At 43.4% G+C, this 25,851-nt stretch overlaps 1 protein-coding gene across 3 annotated transcripts; it reads left to right on the forward strand.

Annotated features, from left to right (window-relative positions):
• Positions 1-348: 348 nt before the first annotated feature.
• Positions 349-9,068, forward strand: MOBP (myelin associated oligodendrocyte basic protein). 3 transcript variants are annotated; one of them, XM_055557947.1, is made up of 2 exons: positions 349-654; positions 9,029-9,068. In XM_055557947.1, exons 1-2 carry the CDS (start codon positions 449-451, stop codon positions 9,066-9,068), a joined length of 246 nt encoding a protein of 81 aa, XP_055413922.1. In that variant the 5' UTR covers positions 349-448. The 3 variants fall into 3 exon arrangements, with proteins under 3 accessions (XP_055413922.1, XP_055413920.1, XP_055413921.1); XM_055557945.1 differs by lacking the exon at positions 9,029-9,068 and adding an exon at positions 882-1,313; XM_055557946.1 differs by lacking the exon at positions 9,029-9,068 and adding an exon at positions 954-1,313.
• Positions 9,069-25,851: the final 16,783 nt, after the last annotated feature.

Raw genomic sequence — 25,851 nt, forward strand, 5'->3', positions numbered from 1 at the left:
TATATATGTCTATATATATACTATGACATATATACACTATTGATTCCTATAAAATAGGAAACTAATGATAACTTGTATAGCACAAGGAACTCTGCTCAATGGTCTGCAGTGACCCAATTGGGAAAGGAATCCAAAAAAGGGGATACATGTATATGTACAGCTGATTCACTTTGCTGTACAGTGGAAACTAACACACATTGGAAAGCAACTATACTCAAAATTTTAAAACTAATTTTTTTTTTTAAAAGTGCAATTTATTCAATAGCTCCTTTCCATAGAGCTGGGCAGGAAACTGACCTAGATTCAGGATGGAAGACAGCTCTGAATGTGAGCTGGGATCATGGGAGAGGCTGGGAGTGGGTTCCTTGAGTAGAAACCTCCCTTGCCTGACGTGCTGTTTTATGTCTCCCCACTCCCCCTGCCCCCATCACTTGTTTTTCCCAGTGAGATGAGTCAGAAAGTGGTTAAGGAGGGCCCCAGACTCTCCAAGAACCAGAAGTTCTCCGAGCACTTCAGCATACATTGCTGCCCGCCGTTCACCTTCCTCAATTCCAAACGCGAGATCGTGGACCGCAAGTACAGCATCTGTAAAAGTGGCTGCTTCTACCAGAAGAAAGAGGAGGACTGGATCTGCTGCGCCTGCCAGAAGACCAGGTGAGTGGTCTGTGCTGCCGCCGGCGCCTGGGCTGGGCGTTGGCCTCTGTCTCTGGCTCCGAGTTCCCCCTTCCCGCTCTGCTCTGCGACGCTGGGGCCGGGGATCTCTGCCAACTGCGCTTCCCCCAAGCCCCTGGCAGTCGGCTCCCCGTTAGGCTCTGCCATTGGAAGGTACTGGAGGGAGACTGGAAGGCGGGAGGGGGAGCAGGGCTGCCTCCCTGTTCCAGCTCCTGTCAGCATCACTTAGGCAGCAGAGGAGAGCCACTGCCCCAGCCTGCAGCTTCTTTTGGCCCTCTCAGAACCAGCCGCCGCGCAACGTCCCCTCAGAGGCCCAAGCGCCAGCCAGCTGCACCCCCCGCGGTGGCCAGAGCACCAGCCAAGCCACGGTCCCCTCCGAGGCCCGAACGTCAGCCACGCCCCCGCCCAGAAGTCCGACCTCCACCAGCCAAGCAGCGGCCCCCTCAGAAGGCCAAGCAGCAGCCGCGCAGCAGCCCCCAGAGAGGGCAAGGCACCAGCCGTGGGGGGTCCCCCGTCAAAGCTTCTAGGTTCTGGTAACACCATCTCTTCCCTTTTGCTCCCCCCAGCCCTCAGGTTAGTAGCTGCTTCCTGTGTTTACTACCAATGGGTTATCTCAATGGTCCTCCTTCATTCAGCCTTACAAACACTGTGTCATCGGTTCCCTGCATTAAATCCCCTCGTTTGAAACTCCTGGTGTGGCTCCTGTTTTGCTCAAAGATGCTGTTGGTACAATACTTCAGGTGGCAGTATGGGTTGCTGCCTTTGTCTAATAGGGCTGGAAATGATTAATTTATAAAGTCAGAATGTGAACCACAGTGACAGATTGAATAAACAAGGCCCCCGATTTCTGTGTCTCAGAGAGAGAAGGAATGGGGACTCTCAGGGGTATCTGTGTGTGTGCTAAAGGAGAGGGTCAGCCAGATCATTCATCCCTCCCCCCAACCCACTTCATCTGAGGTTAACCTCAACGGCAAGACCATTCATTCATTCAACAAATTTGCGTATGCATAGAGTTCCACATACTATGTTGGGGATGGGGATGCAGCTGGAACAACCAGGTTGTTTGTGACTCACCAGGACCAAATGAGAGAATAGTTAGCCCAGTGTAGGGCTAAATGCTAAATGCTCTAGAACTCTCATAATCAGCATGTGCATTGGGCAATGGGAACCTGGAGAACGGCTCCCTGTTTGGGGCTTCAAAGAGGCTAGGTTAGAATAAGTAGAGGATAAGAGGGAGACGGAGAAGAGGGCGACAGGATGAGATGGTTGGATGTTATCACCGAGTCAATGGACATGAACTTGAGCAAACTCTGGGAGGTGGTGAGGGACAGGGAAGCCTGGCATGTTGCAGTCCGTGGGGTCCCGAAGAGTTGGACACAGCTTGGTGGCTGAACAACAACCAAAGGGGGTGATGCTTGTCAACAGAATAGATGAACCGGAGAACAAGTGCTCATCAGCTCCATCTTAGGCAGGTCAGCCTTTTGTTTGTTTGTTTGTTTGTTTGTTTTTTTAATAGATGGCTTTTTCAGATCAGTTTTAGGTTCATAGTAAAATTGAACAGAAGGTTAGAGATTTCCCATATACTCTCTGCCCACACGCATGGCAAGCCAATTCTTTAATCCTTTTAGTATTTGAAAATGAACCTGTTTTATAAGTTAAGAGTGGGTGGTAATTGTATTTGAGATTCTCATATATGCTCAGAGACTGATGCTCTGATCAGTCTCTGATGCTCAGAGACTATATAGCATATAATAGTGTGTGCATGTCTCATGATGTTTTCAGATTTAGTACATAGAAGAATTAACTGGGGAATGTTAAAATGCTCACAAAGAATCTAATTCCTTGGGTCACTGCTGAGGTCAGGGGAGCTGCATTTTCAACAAGTAACCACCCCATCCCCAACGTAGATGAGCTGAGGTTAATTTGTGAAGAGAAATAACAGATTGGTAAGTGACTGGTAAGTCACTCAAAGTGTAATCGGAAGTTGTATACCAGGTAATCTGTTTGTTAATTTATGCCTTCCGAAGGGGCCTGAGTACTAAGGTCCTATGACGGGTAAGTTTTGATATATGGACGTGGTGAGGAAATGTGGAGAGCAGAGGAAACTAATTGTATATGGCCAGGCATCCATGGTGGTGGCCTCAAGCCCACCATCCCCAGTGAGTTGCGTGATGGCTGTTGGGTGGCTGGGAATTGAACCAGAACATCAGGAGGAGGAAGACAATGAAAGCCAGTCTCCTCTGAGACACAGATGTGTCTGGATTTAGCCTCGCTGGTTTTCCTTACTTAAATATTTGAGTGGTGGTGTATTTTGACTCCCCCAGTTAGCTGTTCTCGGTGGGTATCAGAGAAGACACCTCTATAGGCTGTTGCCTCCTCAGTTGTTGGCCCTTTCCTGGGACCAGGGGACCTGACAGGCTTCAATCATAGTGTCCAGTGACATCCCAGACTCATCTGAACCCTTCCTGTGGTACTCGTTCTCCCTTCTCAGGTTCCCAAAGGTCCTAAGGCAATGCAATACGGCTACTACTTCACCATACTATGCAATATGCATGCAATACTCTATTGACACTGAGTGTCCTAAATCAAAGCGTAGGAGGAAGGTTAATGGGAAAAAATTCACTCTGAAGCAGAGCTACTAAATTCCACCTGAAGAGAAGGTCAGAAAAAGCTTTCCTGAAATTGACTTACTTTTAGAAATGGTGCCATTCTTGAGATCTGACCTTTAGAGGTTATACAATTTTGACAAAGGCCTTTTGGGTCTTTAGTAATTCCCACTCTTCCTCTTATTAACAATCTCAGCAAATAACACCAGAGCCCCTCTAGTCACTCCCACTGGAAACCCAAGCCCCCGTCTGACTTCCAACCTCTCACCACACACACAGGCTTGCCAATTTTACTTTGTGGATTTTTTTTTTTAACCATAACTTAAAGTACATTTAGAGTTGTTGTGAAGGGATGCAGAAGTGAGATTGAGCCTAGAAACAAAGGAGAGGATATAGAGATCGTGGGTAGAGTAAGGCTTCTTCATAGTGTGTGTGGAGGGATGGGCCACTGATGGGAGCAGGAAAAGCCGTCTGGCTTTGGAAAGCCAGAGAGACCCATTAATGGGCTAAGATGAAGGCAAGTCATACTCTGAGGAGGAAAGAATCAGAGGTTCAGGAAGGTTGGGGAAGGAAATGGGAACCCACTGCAGTGTTCTTGCCTGAAGAATCCCAGGGACCGGGGAGCCTGGTTGGCTGCCGTCTATGGGGTCGCACAGAGCTGGACACGACTGAAGCGACTTAGCAGCAGCAGCAGGGTAGGTTAGGAATACCAGAGACACAGGCTGTGAGGCTGTGCTGAGGGCTTGCTGAGCTCTGCTGGATGGAGCTGAGTCTGGACCATCTGTTCTTATGGAATTTATTCTCCAATGACGGAAACAAAGAGCCAGTTCTGAAATCACCATGGACTCATCTAACTCATCAACGGTCTGCTTTTCTCCCAGCTTGCGCTGTTAAGGGTTCCCACGGCAACTGTTCTCAAACTTCACCAGGTGCCTCTGGCTTTTCCTTCTCTCTCCATCAGACTCCTTTTTTTAATCCCGGTAGTTTGATTTTAAAATGTTTTAAGTGTTCACTATTTAAATTATTTTAAGTTCTCCAGTTTATTTAAACTAAAAAAAAAGTCAAAACAGTTTACTCACTTCTCCTCCTGCTCTCTGCCTCTATTCTCTCTCCCAGCTTGTTTTTCATTTGGTTGTTTGCTCTATTCTCTCTTTCAGCTAGTTTTTCATTTGGTTGTTTGCTTTTTTTAGATTCCACATGTAGAAGAGATCCTATGATGCTCATCTTTCTCTGACTTGTGTTTCTTAGCATAATGCCCTCCAGGTCCTTCCATGTTGCTACAAATGGAAAGATTCCATACCTTTTTATGGGTGAATAATAATCCATTGCATACATGGATTATTATACATATATAATATACATATATCTGCAAGATGTTATGGAAAAACCTGAATGAACTTTTTGCTTTTTGGCCAACTATACGCATGTATGAATATGTGTGTGTGTATATATATATATGCTCTACAGTTTATTTACTTATCCATTGATGGACACTTGTTTCCATATCTTGGCTATTCATAAATAACGCTGCAGTGAACATAAGGGTTCATTTTATTGTTGTTTAGTCCTTAAGTCGTGTCTGACTCTTTTGTGACCCCAGGGACTGTAGCCCACCAAGCTCCTCTGTCCATGGGATTTCCTAGGCAAGAATACTGGAGTGGGTTGCCATTCCCTTCTCCAGGGGATCTTCCCAACCCAGGGATCAAACCTGCGTCTCCTGAATTGGTGGGCGGATTCTTTACTACTGAGCCACCAGGGAAGCCCTTTAAAATTTTGTCCATTCTAACATAAGAGCTGTGGTACCTCACTGTAGTTTTAATTTTGCCTTTCCTATTGATTAATGATGCTTTTTAAATGAACTTATATATCATCCACCAAAGACATTTATTGGTGAAGTGTGTGCTTGATCTTTTGCTCACTTAAAAAGCAAATTATTTTATTATTGTGTCTTAATATTGTATTATTGTATAACAATATATTATAATTATATTATTGTAAAATAATATAATTATTTTATATATATCAGATATATAAAAATATATATCTGGATATAAGCCCTTTGTTAAATATATGTTTTGCAAATATTTCCTCCTAATCTGTGGTTTACTTTATCATTTTCTTAACAGTGTCTCTGTGAAGGACCAAAGTTTTAAACCCTGGCTAAATCCAACTTATTAATTTTTTATTTTTATAGATCATGTTTTTTTGTATTGTATGTGTGCTTTTTGTATTGTGTGTAAGAGTTCTTTGCCTAACCAAAGGTCACAAAAATTTTCTCCTATATTTTCTTTTCAAAATTTCAAAATTTAACTTTTATATTACTATCCATTTGGGGTTAATTTTTTGTAAATGGTGTGAAATATGGATTGAGGTTCAAGTTTTTTTTTACATACAGATATTCAATTGTTCTAGCATCATTTGTTGGAAAGATTCTCCACTGAATAACTTTTGCAGTTCTGTCAAAAATCAGTTGGTCATGTGTGAATTTATTTCTGGACTTTCTATTCTGTTTCATTAATTTATGTATCTTTTCTTTAACCAGCTTCATTAACTATAGCCTTATAGTAAGTGTTAAAATCAGTTTAATGTAAACTCTCCAACACTCATTTTCATTTTTGAAATTGTTTTTGGCTGTTCTCATTCTTCTACTTTTCCATAGGAATTTTAGTATCAGTGTGTGAATTTCTACAATACATCCTGGTAAAACTGAATGGGATACTGTTAAGTTTGTAAGTCTACTTGGGGAGAAGCGTACATGGCATATCTCCCCATTCATTTAGCTCCTTTTTGTTCTGAAGTTTACAGTATACAGATCTTACACATATTGTTTGCTTTACATGTAGGCATTTCATGCTTTTAGGTACTATTAAAATAGTTCTTTTTCAGTTTCAATTGTTCATTGCCAGTGTATAAACATATAATTGATTTTTGTATACTGATCATGTATCCTGTGATCTTGATAAACTCACTTATTCTAGTGTTTTTTTTTTTTTTGTGGGGGAGGGTAGACTCTGGAATTTTCTACATTGATAGTCATGTTATCTGTAAAAAGAGACAGTTTTATTTTTTCCTTTTTGCTCTCTATGCCTAGATTTTGTAGGTGGTTTAAACTGCTATTTCACCTAGAACATTTTATTTTTAGAAAATATTTTAATAAGATTAAGTCCTTGCCAAATGGTCTTTTTTGAATAATTAAAAGGGATTAGATTCCAAAGGCCTGGGCCCAACCAGATATTGGACTTGGGTTGAGTTGTAGGTTCATACCTGTTTTTACCTCAAATTCTTCTTTCAGGATGTGGCTTATCTTTCCTCATAGCTCATTGATTGACATCCTCTAGCATCACACTAGAGAATGGGCATGAATATGCTTTGCATTTACAGAATCAAAGAGGTTCCCATTACCACTAGAATTCTTAACTTGGGCAATTGCCCAGGATCACCGGGTACTGACATCACCCTGATGCTTATGAGAGATGAAGCTCCCGGGGTTGCATTTACATGAGGGACTTAATTCTAATCTACATTTAGGGCCAGCTCTTCTTAAGGAGAACTAAGACCCCGAAGAACAGTCCTGTGATGGTTGACTATGTGTAGGCCAAACTCACGCCTCTTCTTTCCCCAACCCCACAGGGCCCCGAGCCGTTTGTTTCTTCTGCTCTGCCATGTGGAAGGCCTTACAGTTTTCACCCTTCAGAGCTAGGCTACAAGTTGATGATTAGGACATGTTATACAGCTTTGGGTTTTGCTTAATAGTGGCCAGTTATTTTCCTATTTTGGTTTGGCCAATGGCCAGATGGGGCCAACGGGGATGATATGCAGAGTAGGTCATGTAGCCAGAGGACCCCCATGTCTGCAGGGTCATCATTGCTTCAGTGGGAAGGAGCCTGGGAATGGCCCTTAGACAAAGCCTTCTCACTGAGCAGAGGCCAACTCCAGTGTGAGCTCAGCTAGTACATTTGACACCCCAGGGTCCATCTCCCTTGCTGGAGGGTGCAGGAGTCATGGGAGCAGGGACTCTATCTTTTTTTTTTCTTTTTGTTTTAAATATTTATTTATTTATTTGGCTGTATCAGGTCTTAATCGTGACACATGGGATCTTTAGCTGTGGCATATGGGATCTAGTTCCCTGACCTGGGATTGAACCCAGGCCCCCTGCATTAAGAACACAGAGTCTTAGCCACTGGACCACCAGGGAAGTTCTGGGCTCTATCTAATACGCACAACCCCAGGGCCCAGTCAGTCCAGCCCGGTGGAAAGGTCAAACCTCAGCATCAGATTTGAGGCTAAGCACAGCTGCCTGTCCAAGTCACTTATTCTCTTAAAGCTGTGTTTTTCCCATCTGTGACATGTGGCTATTATCTACCTTATTTGTGATCATGGTAAAATGCTTAGTTCATCATCTTCTACTACTAGTAAGTGGCTCTTATTAGAACTTTTATTTAACAGATACACTGTGTCACTCAATCCTAACTACTAGCAAATCTTCCCCAACTTGGTTGCTTCCCTTGGTTGAGAAGGAACTCAGGGGCTGCTGCTGCACAGGTTGGACACAGGGGAGCCCGTGACATAACCAGGTGCTCAGAGTATCTAAGATGCTAAGTGGTCTCTGTGCAGTGGTAACTGCAGAGGTGGTACCCAGGCTATGTGAGCATACAAATGAGTGTCAGCATCCAGGGTTTTATATTCAGCAGGATCTATAGGACGTTCTAATGTGAACAGGCTGGCCCATGTCTGGAAGGCATGGAAAAGATCCAGAAAACAGATTCTCTTCCTAAATGTCAAGAGACGTGTTCCAACCTATCAGGCTACAATTCACTAGGCAAGTTTCAGCAAAGTATTTCTTCATTGTTTTTCCTGGTGTCCTGGGTCCTTTCTGATGGGCATTAGCACTTGCCATATAATTTGGGGTTTGGGAGAATGCTGTTGTTAACACTTTATTTTTATTTTGAATTTTTCAAAGTCCCCAAATTATAGGAAAAGCTGTGATCCTCATAAGGTTAGTCTCTGGTGGAAAAATGCATATTCCTGATGCACTTGTCTTGGTATTTTTTTTCTTATTTATTTTTTACATTAAGAACTTTGGTGATATTCTGAAACTATTTGACATGACCTCATTTTGAAGGTAGCCACATAGACTTCTGCAGTCTAACTAATTTAACCCCTCAGTTGGAGAATAAACTTTCAAGCAATAGTATTTTGGGATCACATATTTATAATGATCACATATTTATCGGGAAATAACTGGGTGTTATCTCCTTCTTGAAAAGTCTATTCTGCATCAAAATAGGAACTCATCAATATGGCCACAATTTTATAATGCGCATACACACCCCTATGTGTATTTGTGTGTATGTTCATGTGTGCATGTCTATAGGCAGTAAAACTAGCTTTTTCTAGAAGCGGTGGTATTTTGATTTTCTTTGTGTTTTTCTGTATTTCAAAATATTTGCAATGATTAAACATAAAAACAATAATCACTGGACATAAAGACAGAAGAGTTTTTAAAGAATATCTTTCCCAGGCTCAGGCCCAAAATATAAAATCTTATAAAATAAAAAAATATTATCATATTATTTTGGCCAGATACTTCCAGAAAGTGAGAAATTAAAGAGAGATTTTTAAGGCTGAGTTTACCAGACGTGATCACCTCAAATGTAGTCTGTAAATCTACAGTTCCATTAACCGAGCCCCGAGAAAGGACACATCGCTCAGCGATGCTGAGGGCTCTTCTGTTTCTTTTTGTTAACTAGATTGAAAAAGAGGACCAAGCCGACCCCTCGGAAGAAGTGATGGAGGAGTTTCAAGTGAACGGTCGGCCTCAGCTCCTGGACTCACTGCTTCTCGACGCACGTGCCCTGGGACAGGTCACCCGGCTTTGAATATGACGCAGGGGCCACCACCTGCTGATGTGGCCACAGCCGATGCCCACAGTCCCCGTGGGGCGGGTGCCGCCGGGCAGCCTGCCTGGAGGTGAGAGGGGACACCTCTGTGCGTTAGGCTCCAGGCGGTGGGTCCCCGCAGCACCCTTTGGTCTCAGCCACAGCCCTGTCCCCTGAAGGATGTACACAGGCTTTCAGGATCTCTGGAGCAGGACGGCCCCACTGCCAGCCCATATGTTGTCGTCCAACCTCAAGACCCCTCCGTGCCTGGCATCTTGTTGCCTAGGCTGACTTTTAATCCTGGCCTCCTTCTTTGTCATTAGCCCTCTGCCTGGGCTCCTCTGTCCCCCTGCACCCTTTGGTCTCCGTCTGACCTCCTTAATCAGTCTCTGTACTAGCTCACAGTCAGAGGCCCAGTTGGCTTCAAGTGTGGAAGATTCAAGTTTTTTTGTAATAAGACATTAGGCTGCCAAATGGTCCGGAGATGCAAGGAGATTCCCAGGGAGGGTAGGAGCTGTCTAGATGCCAGAGGTGGCCAATGTGCTGGGTCAGAAGCTGGAGAAAAGTCTGAGGAAGGCGCTCCCTCCCACCCCTAGGCCCCTGTCTCCAGCCTCACACAGGGATCTGTGGGTGTCACCCCCCTGGGTGACAGCAAATACTCTCAGGAAACCATCTAAGTCCAACCCCTCTATGCTATGCTATGCTATGCTATGATAAGTCGCTTCAGTCGTGTCCGACTCTGTGCGACCCCATAGATGGCAGCCCACCAGGCTCCCCCGTCCCTGGGATTCTCCAGGCAAGAACACTGGAGTGGGTTGCCATTTCCTTCTCCAACGCATGAAAGTGAAAAGTGAAAGTGAAGTTGCTCAGTCGTGTCCAACTCTTAGCGACCCCATGGACTGCAGCCTACCAGGCTCCTCCGTCCATGGGATTTTCCAGGCAAGAGTACTGGAGTGGGGTGCCATAACCCCTCTGGACAGTCTCAACTCCAGCACTATCCGCTCTGTAGAATGTGTAAACCTGGGCAAGTAATCTGGGCTCAGAACCCTGGCCGCCTCCCCTCTCCCAAAGGCTCAGAGACAAGGCTGCTAAGTCGGCCCCTTGGGAGGCAATGCTGCCGTTTTCCCCTCTCCCCACCTCAGGACACAGGCAGACCCCAGGGCACCTTCGCAGGGCCAGAAAGGGTGCTCAGAGAGTTGCTGTTCTCAGGCCATGGAGCCCCAGATTCCTGGGGGAGGGCTGAGACCTGCCCCCCTACCCCCACCCCCACTCTCCATGCCTGGACCCCTTTATATACTGTAGAGGGATCAGGAAAGCTAGGAGAGGAACTTGGCCTTTGGAGAGGAGAATTAAGCCAGGGGAGGGGTGAGTTGGGGCAGCTGAGCAGTCCAAGACTTCCCTCCCTGTGTGTGAACCCACTCCGTGGGGTGTGGGGGTCTGAAGCCAGTTATCATGGAGCAGGGTTGGGGTTGACTTCTCATCTCTTCGTTTTGATTTGTTCCCACTATCTGTAGCCCTAGGCTCTTGAAAAGGACTTTTTGATCTTGAGGATGGGCTCTTGATCAGGGCCATAGGAACTTACTCCCTCACTCCACTCTGGTTCTACTATACTCCCTATACATATGCACATGTGGGGGGCAATGTCCCCAGGTAAAACAGAGGACCCTCAGATCACCTGGTGCTCCTGTGGATTGCTCTGTGTGTGTGTGTGTGTGTGTGTGTGTGTTTAGAAACTTGGCTTTGGGAGAATATCTTTGGGCTTGTCTTCGCTCCCAGGCACAAATACTAGAGAGCCCCTCTGAGTTCTATGTCCATCCCACGGCCCTGGAGGACCCTGACCGCTGAAGCTGATCATGCGAGAAGACCACGCTCCCTTCAGGGCTGACCTTGATGTAGGATTCCACAGTGAAACCCAGCAGTGGCCTTGTAGGAGCACCCCTCCTCGGGCTACTTTCCCTACCCAGCTCAGAGAGGAGGAATGGAAGGGGAGAGTTGAGGGCATCCATCTCTCTTCAGGCTCCAGTGGGGTCCATTCCAGAAGGCTATTCCAACTTGTTTTTGCCAATGTGCCTATTGGTTTCTAAAGCCAGGGCTGAAGGGTGGAGGATACAGGGAACAGATCCTCCTCCCAGTCCTCCACCCCTCCAACCCTTCTACTTATGAGGCTGGAGGAGGGGAGGTGGAGCCAGGCCCCAACCCCAAAGGGTACAGAGCTCGTTGTTCTTCCAGACTTGGTCCACTTTGCTTGTGACTCAGAAGCCCTTTTGCTACCGAGCAAGACCACACTCTCTTGCCTCTTTCTGGTCTCTGCTTTTGTACGTGTAAGTGATATGTTGTCGTATCTATTAGTGCTTGTGCCAACCTCAGGGCTCTATTCTTACTGTTCATTCTGCCTGTGATGTTCTGGCCCAAGATCTTTGCACTAATGCCTTCAACTCAAATACCATGTCAGAGAGGCTTCCCTGGGAAGTCAGTGTGGTTTCCATAGGTACGCTCTATCGCATCGCTCTAGCAATGATCACCTTCTAAAACCATCTTGTTCATATAGTTACTTGTTTATTGCTTGGGACCCCACCTCCTCCTAATGTAAACTCCACAACTGCCAATACTTGTTTACTGCCACATTCTAAGTTCTCAACACTAGTAAGAACTCAATAAATGCTTGTTGACTGAATGGGTGTTTGTTTGTTATTCTTAAAATAGGCATAATTTTCCAAAAGTTCAGAGAGAGAAGTCAAAGGTGTCTATTGTGTTCAGCAGCAAGGAACCTTCTAGGGTGTGACTCTGTAGGGCACCCTCTGTGAGAGTCCATGGGAGGTGAGAACAGAAATTGGGGAAGGAAGATGCAACTCCCTCAACTCAGCTCCACCAGGAAGGGAGGCAGAGGAGGGGACCATAGCAGGGGTGTTCCATGAGGCCAGCTCACCCCTGGCATGTTGAACGCTGCTGGGAAGGAGGCAGCGGAGTGGGTGTAAGGAGGAGGAGGAGGAGATAACTGGTGGAGTCAGGAACTGAGCAAACTCTGGGAGATACTGATGGACAGAGAAGCCTAGCATGCTGTAGTCCATGGGGTTGCGAAGAGTCAGACACGACTTAGTGACTGAATAACAGGAAGTGAGGAGGCTGGCGAGAGGAAGCCAGGGTACAGGTGAGGGCATCAGGTGTGGAGCAGGGGTTCCTTCTCATCAGCAAAAAGGAAAGGAGAGCATGGGTTCTGGTGGGTTTGCAGGGTCAGTGACAGGAGCCTGAGGCAATTCCTGCCGTGGCTTTGATTTCTACTGGAGTAGGAGGGAAGGTGCCCTGTTCACAAATGGGGGTGATGATGGTGCTGTTAGGGGTCAGAGATATGAGGAGAGTGGAGAGGATTATAAAGAAATCACTTTATCTAAGGTCTTTGAAATCTTTTTAAACCTTTCTGCAGGTGAATTTCATTAATTAAGTTACAGTTCAAGGCAATATCTTGACACTAAGTTGTTGTCTATTATGTCACATTTAAATGTGAATCTAAGATCTAAATCTGAGACTCGTGTGGTCTCAGGAGAGGAAGATGGAAGATTTGGAGAGGAAGGGCAGAGTTTAATATCCCCAAAGAATATAGAATCACAAGGAAGCTTTTACTACGGGAAGCTACAAAAACGCTGACTCATCACAGTGAGATGGGGCTGTGCTGTGGGACAGTCACTTGCTGAGTGTCCATCTGGGTTGCTGTTCAGACACCAGAGAAATGTGAAAACTTATTCTCCCAGGACAGCTTCTTGCCTGACTCCATAGCACATATGTCAACCCCATTAATAACATCATAACAGGTACTTACTATCTCTACTGAAATAAAATAAAGTATTTTTAACAAAGATGCTGCTGTTGGCCCAAGAGTGGGGTGTTTTATTTGCAATTCTGAGAAATTTGCCTACTGACTCTTCTTATTTGTAACACAGGTACAGACTTGCAAGAATGCTGGGTAAGGATAGTGATAAAATTTTTTTGTTGAGTATCAACTATATATCTATCCTGTGCCACATAGAGTTTTATGTTTGTAAATAGAAGAAGTTGGTTATGGCCTCCATGGCCATTGAATCATGACCTTGACCTTATTGCTATTATGTCGCAAACTGGAAGTTGCCAAACTGAGCTTGGTGAAACCCTGGGGTACTTGGAGATGCCACCTTATGAGATAAGCGGGAAGGAGAACCAACAAGGGTCCAGGCCACCTCCATGTCAACTAAAGCAGCTTTTAGGGTCTATGTTGATTTCTAATTTTATATAGATAAAGGGTCCCACTAGGGTAAAAGAGTCAAACAATCTCTACTTTCATGGCTGAAGCAGAAAAAAAAAATTTTTTTTTTTTGGCCTTGCCGTGGGGCTTACAGGATCTGAGTTCCCTGACCAGGGATTGAACCTATGCCCCGGAAGTGAAAGTGCCAAGTCCTAACCACTGGACCAGCAGGGAATTCTCAAATATTGATAGAATACTTATGATAGTAATTTTCTAAGTGATTTCTTGAAGAGTGTATTCTTTGGCAGTGACATTATAGATTTAGGTTCAGTTGATGGGTAAGGGTATTTCAATGACTACTTATTTCCTCTAAGGCAACATTCATCTACCACTGAGTTGAGTGTTTTGACTTTTGATCAAGGATTATCCAACATTTGGTGAGCAAAAGAACATAGATTACCCAATAGTTCTGATAATTATTTTCCTTTTAAGAAAATTGATATAAAAGTTTTATATTCAACATGGATCATATTCAAACTCATCTCTGTTGCACAAGATACATTTACTGTATAAACTATATTAATAGTACATAAAACCGGTTTGAGGAGAGTGGAGAAAATGAAAGGTGACAGCTCAAGGGGTGGTCTTTATAGCAAATCAAATATCTATCAGATTTGAGTCATTTGGTTCAAAAAGATCTCTTAACAATAAAACTAAATTCTGAGCTATGCTCAATCTCTAAGTCATGTCTGACTCTTTTTGACCCCTTGGGCTGTAGCCCATCAGGCTCCTCTGTCCATGGACTTTTCCAGGGAAGAATACTGGAGTGGGTTGCCATTTCCTCCTCCAGGGGATTTTTCCTGACCCAGGGATCAAACCCAATCTGCTGTCTCCCCTCCATTGACAGGTGGGCTCTTTACCACTGAGCTATCTGGGAAGCCTGAGTTCTAAGACAGCGTTCGCCTAATTACCAAAATAACATTCATAGTGGATTTTGAAGCATCCCAACATATCCCGAGGCTGGAGTCCTGGGGGAGCAGGTGGTAATATCAGGAGAAGCTCCTTTCTAGAACCCATGCTATGCTAAGTCACTTCAGTCATGCCCGACTCTGTGCGACCCCATAGACAGCAGCCCACCAGGCTCCCCCATCCCTGGGATTCTCCAGGCAAGAACACTGGAGTGGGTTGCCATTTCCTTCTCCAATGCATGAAAGTGAAAAGTGAAAGTGAAGTCGCTCAGTCGTGTCCGACTCTTAGCGACCCCATGGATTGCAGCCTACCAGGCTCCTCCGTCCATGGGATTTTCCAGGCAAGAGTACTGGAGTAGGGTGCCATTGCCTTCTCCACTAGAACCCATAGGCTGCATGTATTCTGTAGTGAGAGAAAGATTGATAATCTCAAGTAAGGAGGGTCAAGAAAGAAGGTACTTTCTTATAGCAAGAGGGTCTACGTTTCTAAAATTTCCTATAGCAAAAAGATATAAGCTCACTAGGAAGAAAGATTGGGAATGTGTGGGTCCATGTTTGAGAAGGTGGCTGATGGCAATGTTAGTCATTTATGTGTTGAGTTAATGGCAGATATTCCTGGTGAAAATGGGAAGTTATTGGCACTGACATTAGCTAAGCCAGCCCTCGCTGGAGAAAGTTATGAGCTCTTGGGGCCATTCTTTGTCAGTGAAGCCAGGGCCAATATTAGTTGCTGATATTTTATCAAATCCTGAAAATAGTTTCTTGGCCCAGGTGATGGTCCAAGCATAGCCCTGTGCTGTCCACCAAGCAAGTCTGTTTGATTAGCGATGAAGTGGAGAAATCCCCATTGTGTTCACCATTGAAGAGGGCTGGGTAGTCTGTCATTCAGAGAGTGTGGGATTCAATAGACATTCTGGCAGTTTTTCATCAAGTCATGTTTACAAATCAAAAGCAAAGCTTTTCCTGATACCTCATAGGTACCTCTACCCAGGTGTTGCCCATTCACAGCTAATTCACTTGTAGGCATGCCTCTTCCATAGCAAGAAGCAAGCGAAGGTCACAGTGGGGTTGAGTGCCCTGGTACTGCCAGGGCGTGTGCTCAGGGAGCCTGAGCTTCCAGGATGGCTCCCATCCTGGCTCCCAGGATGTCTCACTGATGGGAGTTACTTAGTGATCTTCCTGGATTTGGTTAATTTCTGAGACCTCTGAAGTACATCCATCTTTGGCTTTGCTATCTGCAATTCCTGTCTCCGCAAGGCAGCATCTCTCTTCTCTCCAGGAAGAAATCTTGATGCATCAGGAATAAAAAGTCTGGTTTCTTGGGCTTTTTTTTTCACCACATAATGATCTAACAGATTTTTACATAATCTATCTTCACTATAATTCATCTTCCGTTTCTTGAATTCTCTGTGAACATATCCTTCTGCAGCTGACAGCTTCTGTTCTTTCTCTTCTGGCTTATAAGCTTTGTGAGTCAGACCCTTTAACAGAATCTTAGTTTTCTGCTGATGGAGATCATTAAGGACCTCCACTGCCAGCTGCAAGATTTTGCATTTATTTTCAACCAGAGCTTTGCCTGCAAGCAATGAAAAAGAAAATCATTTTCCAACTTTTTTTCTTCCAGCTGATACCTCGCTGACACTTCATTATTTGGCTTGGAATGTAAATAGTGCCTGTTTTCTTCAACTCTTGTTACTGTGGATTTTGGTATCATCTACTTTCCTGACTTTTCTTTCTTTTTTTTTTTTTTTTTAACAATGGTAATCTGCCAACCAAATCTTTATTTTTAAAACGATCCCATTCACTTCCTTCCCTATAGTTTTTCTCCTCTGATCTTTCATGACTAGGTTTTAGCTGCAGAGCATATTTATTGAGAACTTCAATGCCATTATTTTCCTAAGTCACAGCTTCTTCCCGAGATGTGAACTCTTACCTGATTTGCTCACCAGTCCCCATGGCCAGGGCTGGGAGGGTAGGAACAGCAAGGGGCAGAAAGGGATCACCCTGCCTCCTCCAATGGCTTCCTCTCCTTCTAGCTCCTGTCTTCCTTTCATCTCTTTCTGTCTCTCATCTGTTTTTCTACAGTTTAAATTCACAGAAGATCTTGGTGCTTAGATTTCTAGCAGAGCTACTAACAATTTTTACACATTTTTATTGCTTTGGGTTTCACAATGTCTTTGCTGCCTTCTCCAGATGCTGTTCTCAGCTGTTCATGAAGATTCTGCCCAAATCAGCATGTTGATTCGTGCAGGCCCCCACCATCAGGTGACCAAGAGTGATGCCGAGAGGGGTGCTGACCCACACCCACGTGTATTCTGGCTCCAGGTCTCTCCAGTCCCTATTCTTCACTTCCCTAACTGGCCTTGCCCAGGTGCCATCATGTCAGGCTCTCTTGAGTCACGATGGTTGTGTCACTACTGAATCTGCCTCCTTAACTTGCTTTCACCCACAGTTTTAATTTGCTGCTACCTGCATCTTCTCCGGTCTCCAAAAGTCCTCCAAATACTTGAATCCGGCTCCTCAGATGACAACTTCCCTTTTCTTCTGGTGTACGTTTCCCTTCAGTGAGCTCTTGAAGTCCTAGTAAGAGAATCTCTGGAGTCCAAAGGAGGAGCTGGGGGCATTTAGCACCAAACTGGTGTGTGTGTGTGTGCACGCATGTGTGTGTCAGAGACAGACAGGGAGACAGAGAGAGAGTCTTTCTTTTTTGTGGCCTCTTTCCTTCTGCTGCTTCATGTGCTCTGGGGAGGCTGGCTCCCTTCCTTCCACCCCCTAACTCCCTGTCACCCCTGTGCTCAAAATCATATGCAGATGGTGGGAGGTACAGGGTTCCCCGGCAAGGGTAAACCCACTGGTGCTTCTTGCCCAAACAGGAGGAGGTTTGGTTGGCATGTCTTTCCAATTCCCTCTCTCTTTTGACTTGTGAAACTCATGTTGCTGTGAAAATGGAAAAGCTTTAGTGTACATATATCATCCAACAAAGTTTCCTAAAGCTGCTTCTTAAAGCAGCTCTGTTTTTTGAACACTTCTAACACCTACTGGGATATAACTGATTTAGAACAGTATTATACAGTGACTTTCTCCTACAGGGAATTCATTATGCCAATGAAATTGTTTAAACAGGACACTGTTAGCATGGGGGGCAAATCAGGGATGTGTGTATGTACGTGTTTTTCCTTCCTAAACAGAGAGCTCATTTTGCCTCAAAATCTCAGCCCCCATTAAAACATTTTAGAGAACTACCTGACTTGCTCTCCACCCGTCATTTTTAGGAGCCCTCCTTTCACATACGACCCTGGAGCAGTAAGCACTTTTATATTTATACCTAAGAGATCAAAACAAAAGGGTCTGTCCTCAAGTTCACGGATAAGTCTGCGCATCCCCAGAGTCATTGGCCAACAAGGTCAATATTTGCTGGCTGAGTAAATAACAAAAATATATTGAAAAAATTATTTAGAGGCTTATTGAGTAGTATGTAAGTAAAGACTCAGAAATGAAAATGCCAACCAGCGGGCAGAGGGTCCAGATGACAACCTGAGATGCTCAGGGTCACAAAGCTCTTTCAGAGAATAGCGGAGCAGACCTGATACTACACTGCCATCTCCCCTCACCCTCCAGCTCGCTTACTCAGGGATTACAGCTGTGATTTTGACAAACAGGCGATTATTTTCCATGCCCTGGCCCGAGTGAGGAATAAGGCATTTTACTTGAGGGGCTGTAGCCAGAGACTCTATGCCAAGGAAAGACCAAATATGAAATCATGTTATCAGTTCAGAGCAAAAGAAATGGGCAGAGTCCTTCCTCTGTTGCAGGCTCCTCTCTCTCCATTAGAGTATCTAGAAGGAGATAATGATGTCAGACCCCACATGTGGATCCTTGCCACTGTTCCACAGAGTAACTCTTATGATCAAGGTACCTGATTTTACTTAAGCTATGGCTTTCAGAAAATAAGAATCTACTGAGCTAAAATTCTTCGATTTTTCAAATCCTTTTTTCTCTGCCCCGAGCAATATAACTATGAATATTTCTATTTAGGCTTTATCCACAATGAATATAAAGTAAGATTTCATTTGAATATGTTAACCTCTCAGTACAATATATATCTGGATTTTTAAAAAATCCAGATTTTTTATCAGTTCCTTGATATTTCTTATCTTGCTGTCTACACCTTTACTTTGCAAAATTTTAATACCTTCACATAAGAGCAAATATAGTAAATTAGTAAGGTTTTCAATTGCTGGCATTGAAAATAGAGGCTCAAAGAAAGTTTCAGGAAAATGGACAAAAATCCTGGATTCTGGAAAGGGCATTTATAACAAAAACTGACTCAGACATGTCTTGTTTCTCATCAGCTGTATGACTTGGGTCAAGTCATTCAACTCATCAGTGCCGTGGTTTATTTGTGAACGGGAAAGGATGATGCCTCCCTTACCTTCACTTTCTCACAGGGCTACTGTGCAGAGTGAAGAAGATGAACTTTTTGAATCTAAAAGATTTAGCACACTAAGATGGAAATAAATTTTTGGAGGGGCTACTTTCAGAGGCTAGTTGACAGAGGTCGGCTAACCACTTTTCAGTCATCTAGAATGCCAGGAACTTGGCTGCTATGATTGACTGCTGTGATCAGAGTCTAGCCAGTCTGTTTATTGATACAGAACAAGGCCTGGAACCATACTGGGCTGAGAAAAGGATATCTTGGTCCCCGACTCTGGACCTAGACTCATGCATGCCTAGGACTGAGCAAAGTGAACAAAGTTCCCTGAGGTGGGGCAGGCTTTCGGAACAGGAAATACATGGCTTAACCAGAGCACTCTGCCTTGCCAAGTGGTATTTACAATCCTAGGGTAGAGAGAAAGGGCACTGAACAAAGGAAAGGACCCATCACGTGGCCAGAAGGCATGAGGTTCTAGAATGTGCCCAGCTTCAGACACCCACCCAACCTTTCAGTCAAGGAACACTATCTATTTCTGAAGAAGGTGGGGAGGTCAACTGAGATGCGCAGATGCAACCACTGGGAAAATACTTTAGAGTTCTCATCTGACAGGTTTTTTTTTTTTCCCTCCCTCAACAGCATTTTGAAAATACTGTCCTGTGGTCTGTTGACCGCTATAATTGCCAATGAGAAATATGCTGTCCTTCCATTGTAAGTAAATTGTATTTTTTTCTTTGGTTACTTTTAAAGACTTTTCTCTTTGTCTTCACTATAATATCACTAAGTATGGATTTATTTTTATTTATTTTGCTCAGGACTCAAGTTTCTTTCAATTTGAAGACATGTATCTTTCTTCAGGGATGTGTAATAAAACCACAAGATATTGTTATACAACCATGATAAAGGCAAAAATAAAAATTATCAGTTGTTTGCCAGGATGTGGGAAAAATTCAAGCCATTGTTGAGAATTTGTAAATTATTACAACATTTCTAGGGTGTAATCTGGGGGTACCAGCAAAATAAGATACTGTATAGCCTATGATCAAGTAATTATATTAGGCACCAATCCTGAGACAACTTGCATTCATATAAAAAGGAGATACAAGTACATCTGTTCAGTGAAGCATTGCTTACCATTGGGGGGGGGAAAAGAGAAGGAAATTAATCAAAATGTCCATCAATAGGAGAATCAATCATGTAATATCCAATAAATAAATCCTGAACAGCAGTTAAGTGAATCAGGTATTCTCACACCAGGTAGATAAATTTGGAAGACAAAATGAGGAATATAAAAAATAGGTGGTAAATGCAGTGATGCCCTATGTATAGATTTTAACCACCCACAAAGCTATAATTGTCCAATATGCAGAAACAGTAAGATCTCTCACTCTCTAGAGTGCAACAGAATTTTTTTAAAAAAAAGAGAGAGAGAGACAATAAAAGGCAATCCAAGAAATATCTATCCTCTTGGAAACCAAAAAGAAGATCTGAAATAATTCCTGGCTTGAAGAAATAACAGAAATTAAAGGCTGTATAGAAGTGGTCAATAGTAATAGCCAGACACAAATGTGCTTGGGGAGGTAAGGGGGACAAATGACCAACCTGGGGTCTCTCCAGGCTTAAAAGTCTTAGAAAACAAAGATACTTGTTTGGAGTCCATTTTTAAAAATCTGAGTTGAACTGTGGTTTCTGACAGGGGAAAAGGGGAAGGTTAGAATATACTCCTTCCTCCCAAGCTTCCCTTGGTGACAGGCAGGAAGGCAGAGGATAATGGAATGTAGTAGAATGTGGAGGGACGTAAAATGGGCAGTACTAGGTGGAGGGAAGCTCAGAGCAAGGAGAGCGAGTGTACGTGGGCCTGCACGGCGCTGGGGGCTGGGACGGCCAAGCACAAATGCCTGAAGTACCAACAAGGCCACGGATCCGTGTCCCTGAGTGGGCACGGCCAGACAGAGCCAGGCTTGAAGGGCACGTGAGGAGCTGGGGGAGCAATGCCAGGGGAAGTCCTGCTTGAGGTGGGGGCTGGGTGAGAGGGAGTGCCAGGAGCCGGGAGGAAGCATGCGAGACTCAGATGGGCTGTAGCTCAGAACGCCATCCTCCTGGAGAGTGGAAGTTGGCCATGTACTGTCCCGAGGCAGCTGGAAGGACAGAGTGCCCTGGCTTCCTCACGTAGGGAGGTCACTTCTCTGTGAAAGTGGTGATGTTAATAACAGGCAGGGAATCGAACGACACAGAGCTTTCAGATAGACATGCTACCTGCCTACATTCAGGTGCTAAACGACCAACCAAATGAGAACCTCTAATGAACAGTTTCCAAGGATGAGAAATCTGAGGTCATTACATTCCTGGGAATAACACCCGGGGTGCCATGACAGACTACCAGAAAGCACAGATTAGTGGGCCAGCCCCACTCAGACCCAGTGAGGAAACTTCATATTCTTTTAGCTCGTTTTAGATCTTGGCAAAGCCAGACCCCATGCTCCAAGCTTGCTGGGTTCTACCCTCCATATCATCTAGGAGATACAACAAGGTTACTACAGGATGTGACGTTGAGGAGCGAGCATGGTGTATATTAATTCATGTAGAAATTGTATATCAGCACAGAAATGTTAATAACTAGAAATGACTGAATTTTCTATGTTGTCTGTTGTGGAAATAAAGGCCGCTGTGGGGTGGATCAAAAATATCTGGAAATTACTTGAAACTGATAAATAACTAAACAGAATGATAACTAAAATGTACCATAATCCAACTGTATTTTTTATCTTTTAATGATTGGTTCTGGGGAGCCCTATGCAGTGAACATTACAAAAATCACATGACGCTCCAAAAGCTACTCTTGGTAAATTTCTTGAGTGGGAATTCCCAACTGTAACGTTTGGCATATTATTCTGATAGTTCTCTATGTCAATTGATTTTGTTTTGACATTTTGACTGGTTTTGGGAAAACTGAGGTGTGTACCATAAATTGTCTTGATACATGCTTAAATTGTGATTCTCTGGGTGGAAAGTTCTGGTTGATAGCGTTTGCCAATTTCCGTGCTGTAAATACTTCCATTATGGCTGGCTGCAAGCTACAAACGCAGTATCGCTGAGTGCAGAATTGGGAAGAGGTGCACGAAGTGGATCCTTGAGAGTCGGTACAGGACACTGTATATACCTGTGGGCCTGTGTAAAACTACAATTTTTTACTAAACATATTGCCCCATAACCATGCAAAGGCATTAGTGGAAGAAAAAATAAAAGGAAAAATAAATTCCAACTGGGAGCTCAAACAGAGAAAACTGGCAGAGGATTTTTAAAAAAACTTTGTCTATATTCTACATTTTATTATTATCTTTTGTTAAGCATCTATGTTTCACCCTGAGTGTTCTGAACTCTTCGTTTCTTTGGTGTTCCCCTGGATAGAGGCTAGGGTTTCCTCTCCTTTCAGATATTGGTGCTAAGACGATGCTGACCAAAGAATCGATGGGACCTGCTCACCGTGAAGCCAGTTTCAGGACGGCCAAGCTGATGGTGGAGACAGAAGAGAAGACACAGAGCCTCCTGAGTTTGGGGACGTGTGTTGATATTTAGATGTATGGTTTGGTATGATAATGTATTACTTTAAAAAAATTAATGCTCATGAAAACAAGAAAAACCAGTTGTTCAAAAATTGAAAAACAATGGAATAATAAAGTCTTCTATTAGAGTAAGCCAAGAAGAAATTTATTAAACTTGAGATGAATTGGAAATTTCAATAAGAATCCATGTACATGTTTTTAAAGGAGGTTTTATCTGTTCTGTCCCTGCAGTGATTTATGCCATTGGATATTTTTGCTGCCATCTGTCCAACTCTAGTCAGAAAGTAGGACAAGCTTATTTGTAGAACTAGTGCTTCTGGTTTCTAAAACTATTCTCCAAGGAGAGGGACAGATGCCCTTGGGGGATAGCTGACTCCATATTTCTGTGCAGGGGAAAAATTCAGGATGAGTTTGTAAATTCTAGATGTTGAAAGAAAGCAAGGTTGCATCTGTAGCAACATGAGCGGACCTGGAGACTGTCATACTGAGTGAAGTAAGTCAGAGAAGGAGAAATAGCGTATGACACCTCTCATAAGTGAAATCTAAAAAGCAGTGATACAAATGAACCTACAAAGCAGAAAGAGACTCACAGACTCAGACAATGAACTTATTCTCTAAGTTTGGCGGGGGTAGGGGAAAGGACGGAGGGAAGGGATAGTTAGGGAGTTGGGGATGGACGTGTACACTCTTCTGCATTCAAAATGGATAACCAACAAGGCCCTACTGTACAACAGTAATGTTATATGGCACCTGGATGGGAGAGGAGTTTGGAGGAGAATGGATACATATATATGTATGGCTGAGTCCCATCACCGCTCATCTGAAACTATCACAGCATTGTTAATCGGCTATACCCCAACTGAAAATAAAAAGTTTAAATGAAAAAAAAAAGCAAGGTTGCATTAAGGTATCAGAGTCATAAATCCATAACGGTTCAAAAGAGAAGATAAAACAGAACTGCCTGAAAAAAATACAGCCAGTCTCTGAAATTGTTTACTGAAAAGGCTGTGTGTGTGTGTGTGTGTGTGTGTGTGTAATCGCTCAGTTGTGGACAACTCTCTGCAACCCCATGGACTGCAGCCCGCCAGGCTCCTCTGTCCATGGGATTCACCAGGCAACAATACTGGAGTGGGTTGCCATGCCCTTCTCCAGACTGAAAAGGCTATATGTTGATTAATAAAAATTATGTGAGGCCTACACACAAGCAACAGTTTGAAAATGCAAGAAACTGTCTTTTTCTATAAGGAGATGAGCTCGTAACAGGACATAGTCATGGGACAATAGCAATATTCATGATCTCTGTGAAATGCGGTTTATTTGATAGAAAAGCGAATTGGAGGGAGTCAGGATTTTTCATGATGCCAGGGGTGACTTTTATTTTATTTTTTTTTAATTTAAGTTTATTTTTAAACTTTACAATATTGTATTGGTTTTGCCAAATATTGAAATGAATCTGCCACAGGTATACATGTGTTCCCCATTCTGAACCCTCCTCCCTCCTCCCTCCCCATATCATCCCTCTGGGTCGTCCCAGTGCACCAGCCCCAAGCATCCAGTATCGTGCATCGAACCTGGACTGGCAACTTGTTTCATATATGATATTATACATGTTTCAATGCCATTCTCCAAAATCATCCCACCCTCTCCCTCTCCCACAGAATCCATAAGACTGTTCTATACATCAGTGTCTCTTTTGCTGTCTCGTACACAGGGTTATTGTTACCATCTTTCTAAATTCCATATATATGCGTTAGTATACTGTATTGGTGTTTTTCTTTCTGGCTTACTTCACTCTGTATAATAGGCTCCAGTTTCATCCACCTCATTAGAACTGATTCAAATGTATTCTTTTTAATGGCTGAGTAATAATACTCCATTGTGTATATGTACCATAGCTTTCTTATCTATTCATCTGCTGATGGACATCTAGGTTGCTTCCATGTCCTGGCTATTATAAACAGTGCTGCGATGAACCTTGGGGTACACGTGTCTCTTTCCCTTCTGGTTTCCTCAGTGTGTATGCCCAGCAGTGGGATTGCTGGATCATAAGGCAGTTCTATTTCCAGGTTTTTAAGGAATCTCCACACTGTTCTCCATAGTGGCTATACTAGTTTGCATTCCCACCAACAGTGGAAGAGGGTTCCCTTTTCTCCACACCCTCTCCAGCATTTATTGCTTGTAGATTTTTGGATCGCAGCCATTCTGACTGGTGTGAAATGGTACCTCATAGTGGTTTTGCTTTGCATTTCTCTGATAATGAGTGATGTTGAGCATCTTTTCATGTGTTTGTTAGCCATCTGTATGTCTTCTTTGGAGAAATGTCTATTTAGTTCTTTGGCCCATTTTTTGATTGGGTCATTTATTTTTCTGGAGTTGAGCTGTAGGAGTTGCTTGTATATTCTCGAGATTAGTTGTTTGTCAGTTGCTTCATTTGCTATTATCTTCTCCCATTCTGAAGGCTGTCTTTTCACCTTGCTAATAGTTTCCTTTGTTGTGCAGAAGCTTTTAAGTTTAATTAGGTCCCATTTGTTTAATTTGCTTTTATTTCCAATATTCTGGAAGGTGGGTCATAGAGGATCCTGCTGTGATGTATGTCGGAGAGTTTTTTGCCTATGTTCTCCTCTAGGAGTTTTATAGTTTCTGGTCTTACGTTGAGATCTTTAATCCATTTTGAGTTTATTTTTGTGTATGGTGTTAGAAAGTGGTCTAGTTTCATTCTTTTAAGTGGTTGACCAATTTTCCCAGCACCACTTGTTAAAGAGATTGTCTTTAATCCATTGTATATTCTTGCCTCCTTTGTCGTAGATAAGGTGTCCATATGTGCGTGGATTTATCTCTGGGCTTTCTATTTTGTTCCATTGATCTATATTTCTGTCTTTGTGCCAGTACCATACTGTCTTGATAACTGTGGCTTTGTAGTAGAGCCTGAAGTCAGGTAGGTTAATTCCTCCAGTTCCATTCTTCTTTCTCTTTTTTTATTTTATTTTATTTTTAAATTTTACATAATTGTATTAGTTTTGCCAAACATCAAAATGAATCTGCTACAGGTATACATGTGTTTCCCACCCTGAACCCTCCTCCCTCCTCCCTCCCCATACCATCCCTCTGGGTCGTCCCAGTGCACCAGCCCCAAGCATCCAGTATCGTGCATTGAACCTGGACTGGCAACTCATTTCATACATGATATTTTACATGTTTCAATGCCATTCTCCAAAATCTTCCCACCCTCTCCCTCTCCCACAGAGTCCATAAGACTGTTCTATACATCAGTATCTCTTTTGCTGTCTCGTACACAGGGTTATTGTTACCATCTTTCTAAATTCCATATATATGCGTTAGTATACTGTATTGGTGTTTTTCTTTCTGGCTTACTTCACTCTGTATAATAGGCTCCAGTTTCATCCACCTCATTAGAACTGATTCAAATGTATTCTTTTTAATGGCTGAGTAATAATACTCCATTGTGTATATGTACCATAGCTTTCTTATGCATTCATCTGCTGATGAACATCTAGGTT

Source organism: Bubalus kerabau, chromosome 20 (genome assembly GCF_029407905.1).
Source record: "Bubalus kerabau isolate K-KA32 ecotype Philippines breed swamp buffalo chromosome 20, PCC_UOA_SB_1v2, whole genome shotgun sequence".
NCBI lineage: Eukaryota > Metazoa > Chordata > Mammalia > Artiodactyla > Bovidae > Bubalus > Bubalus kerabau.

Coding starts and splice junctions, on each gene's coding strand:
- MOBP (XM_055557945.1), top strand. CDS start 449: ATGAGTCAGAAAGTGGTTAAGGAGGGCCCCAGACTCTCCAAGAACCAG. Junction 655..881: donor TGCGCCTGCCAGAAGACCAG/GTGAGTGGTCTG, acceptor TCCCTGTTCCAG/CTCCTGTCAGCATCACTTAG.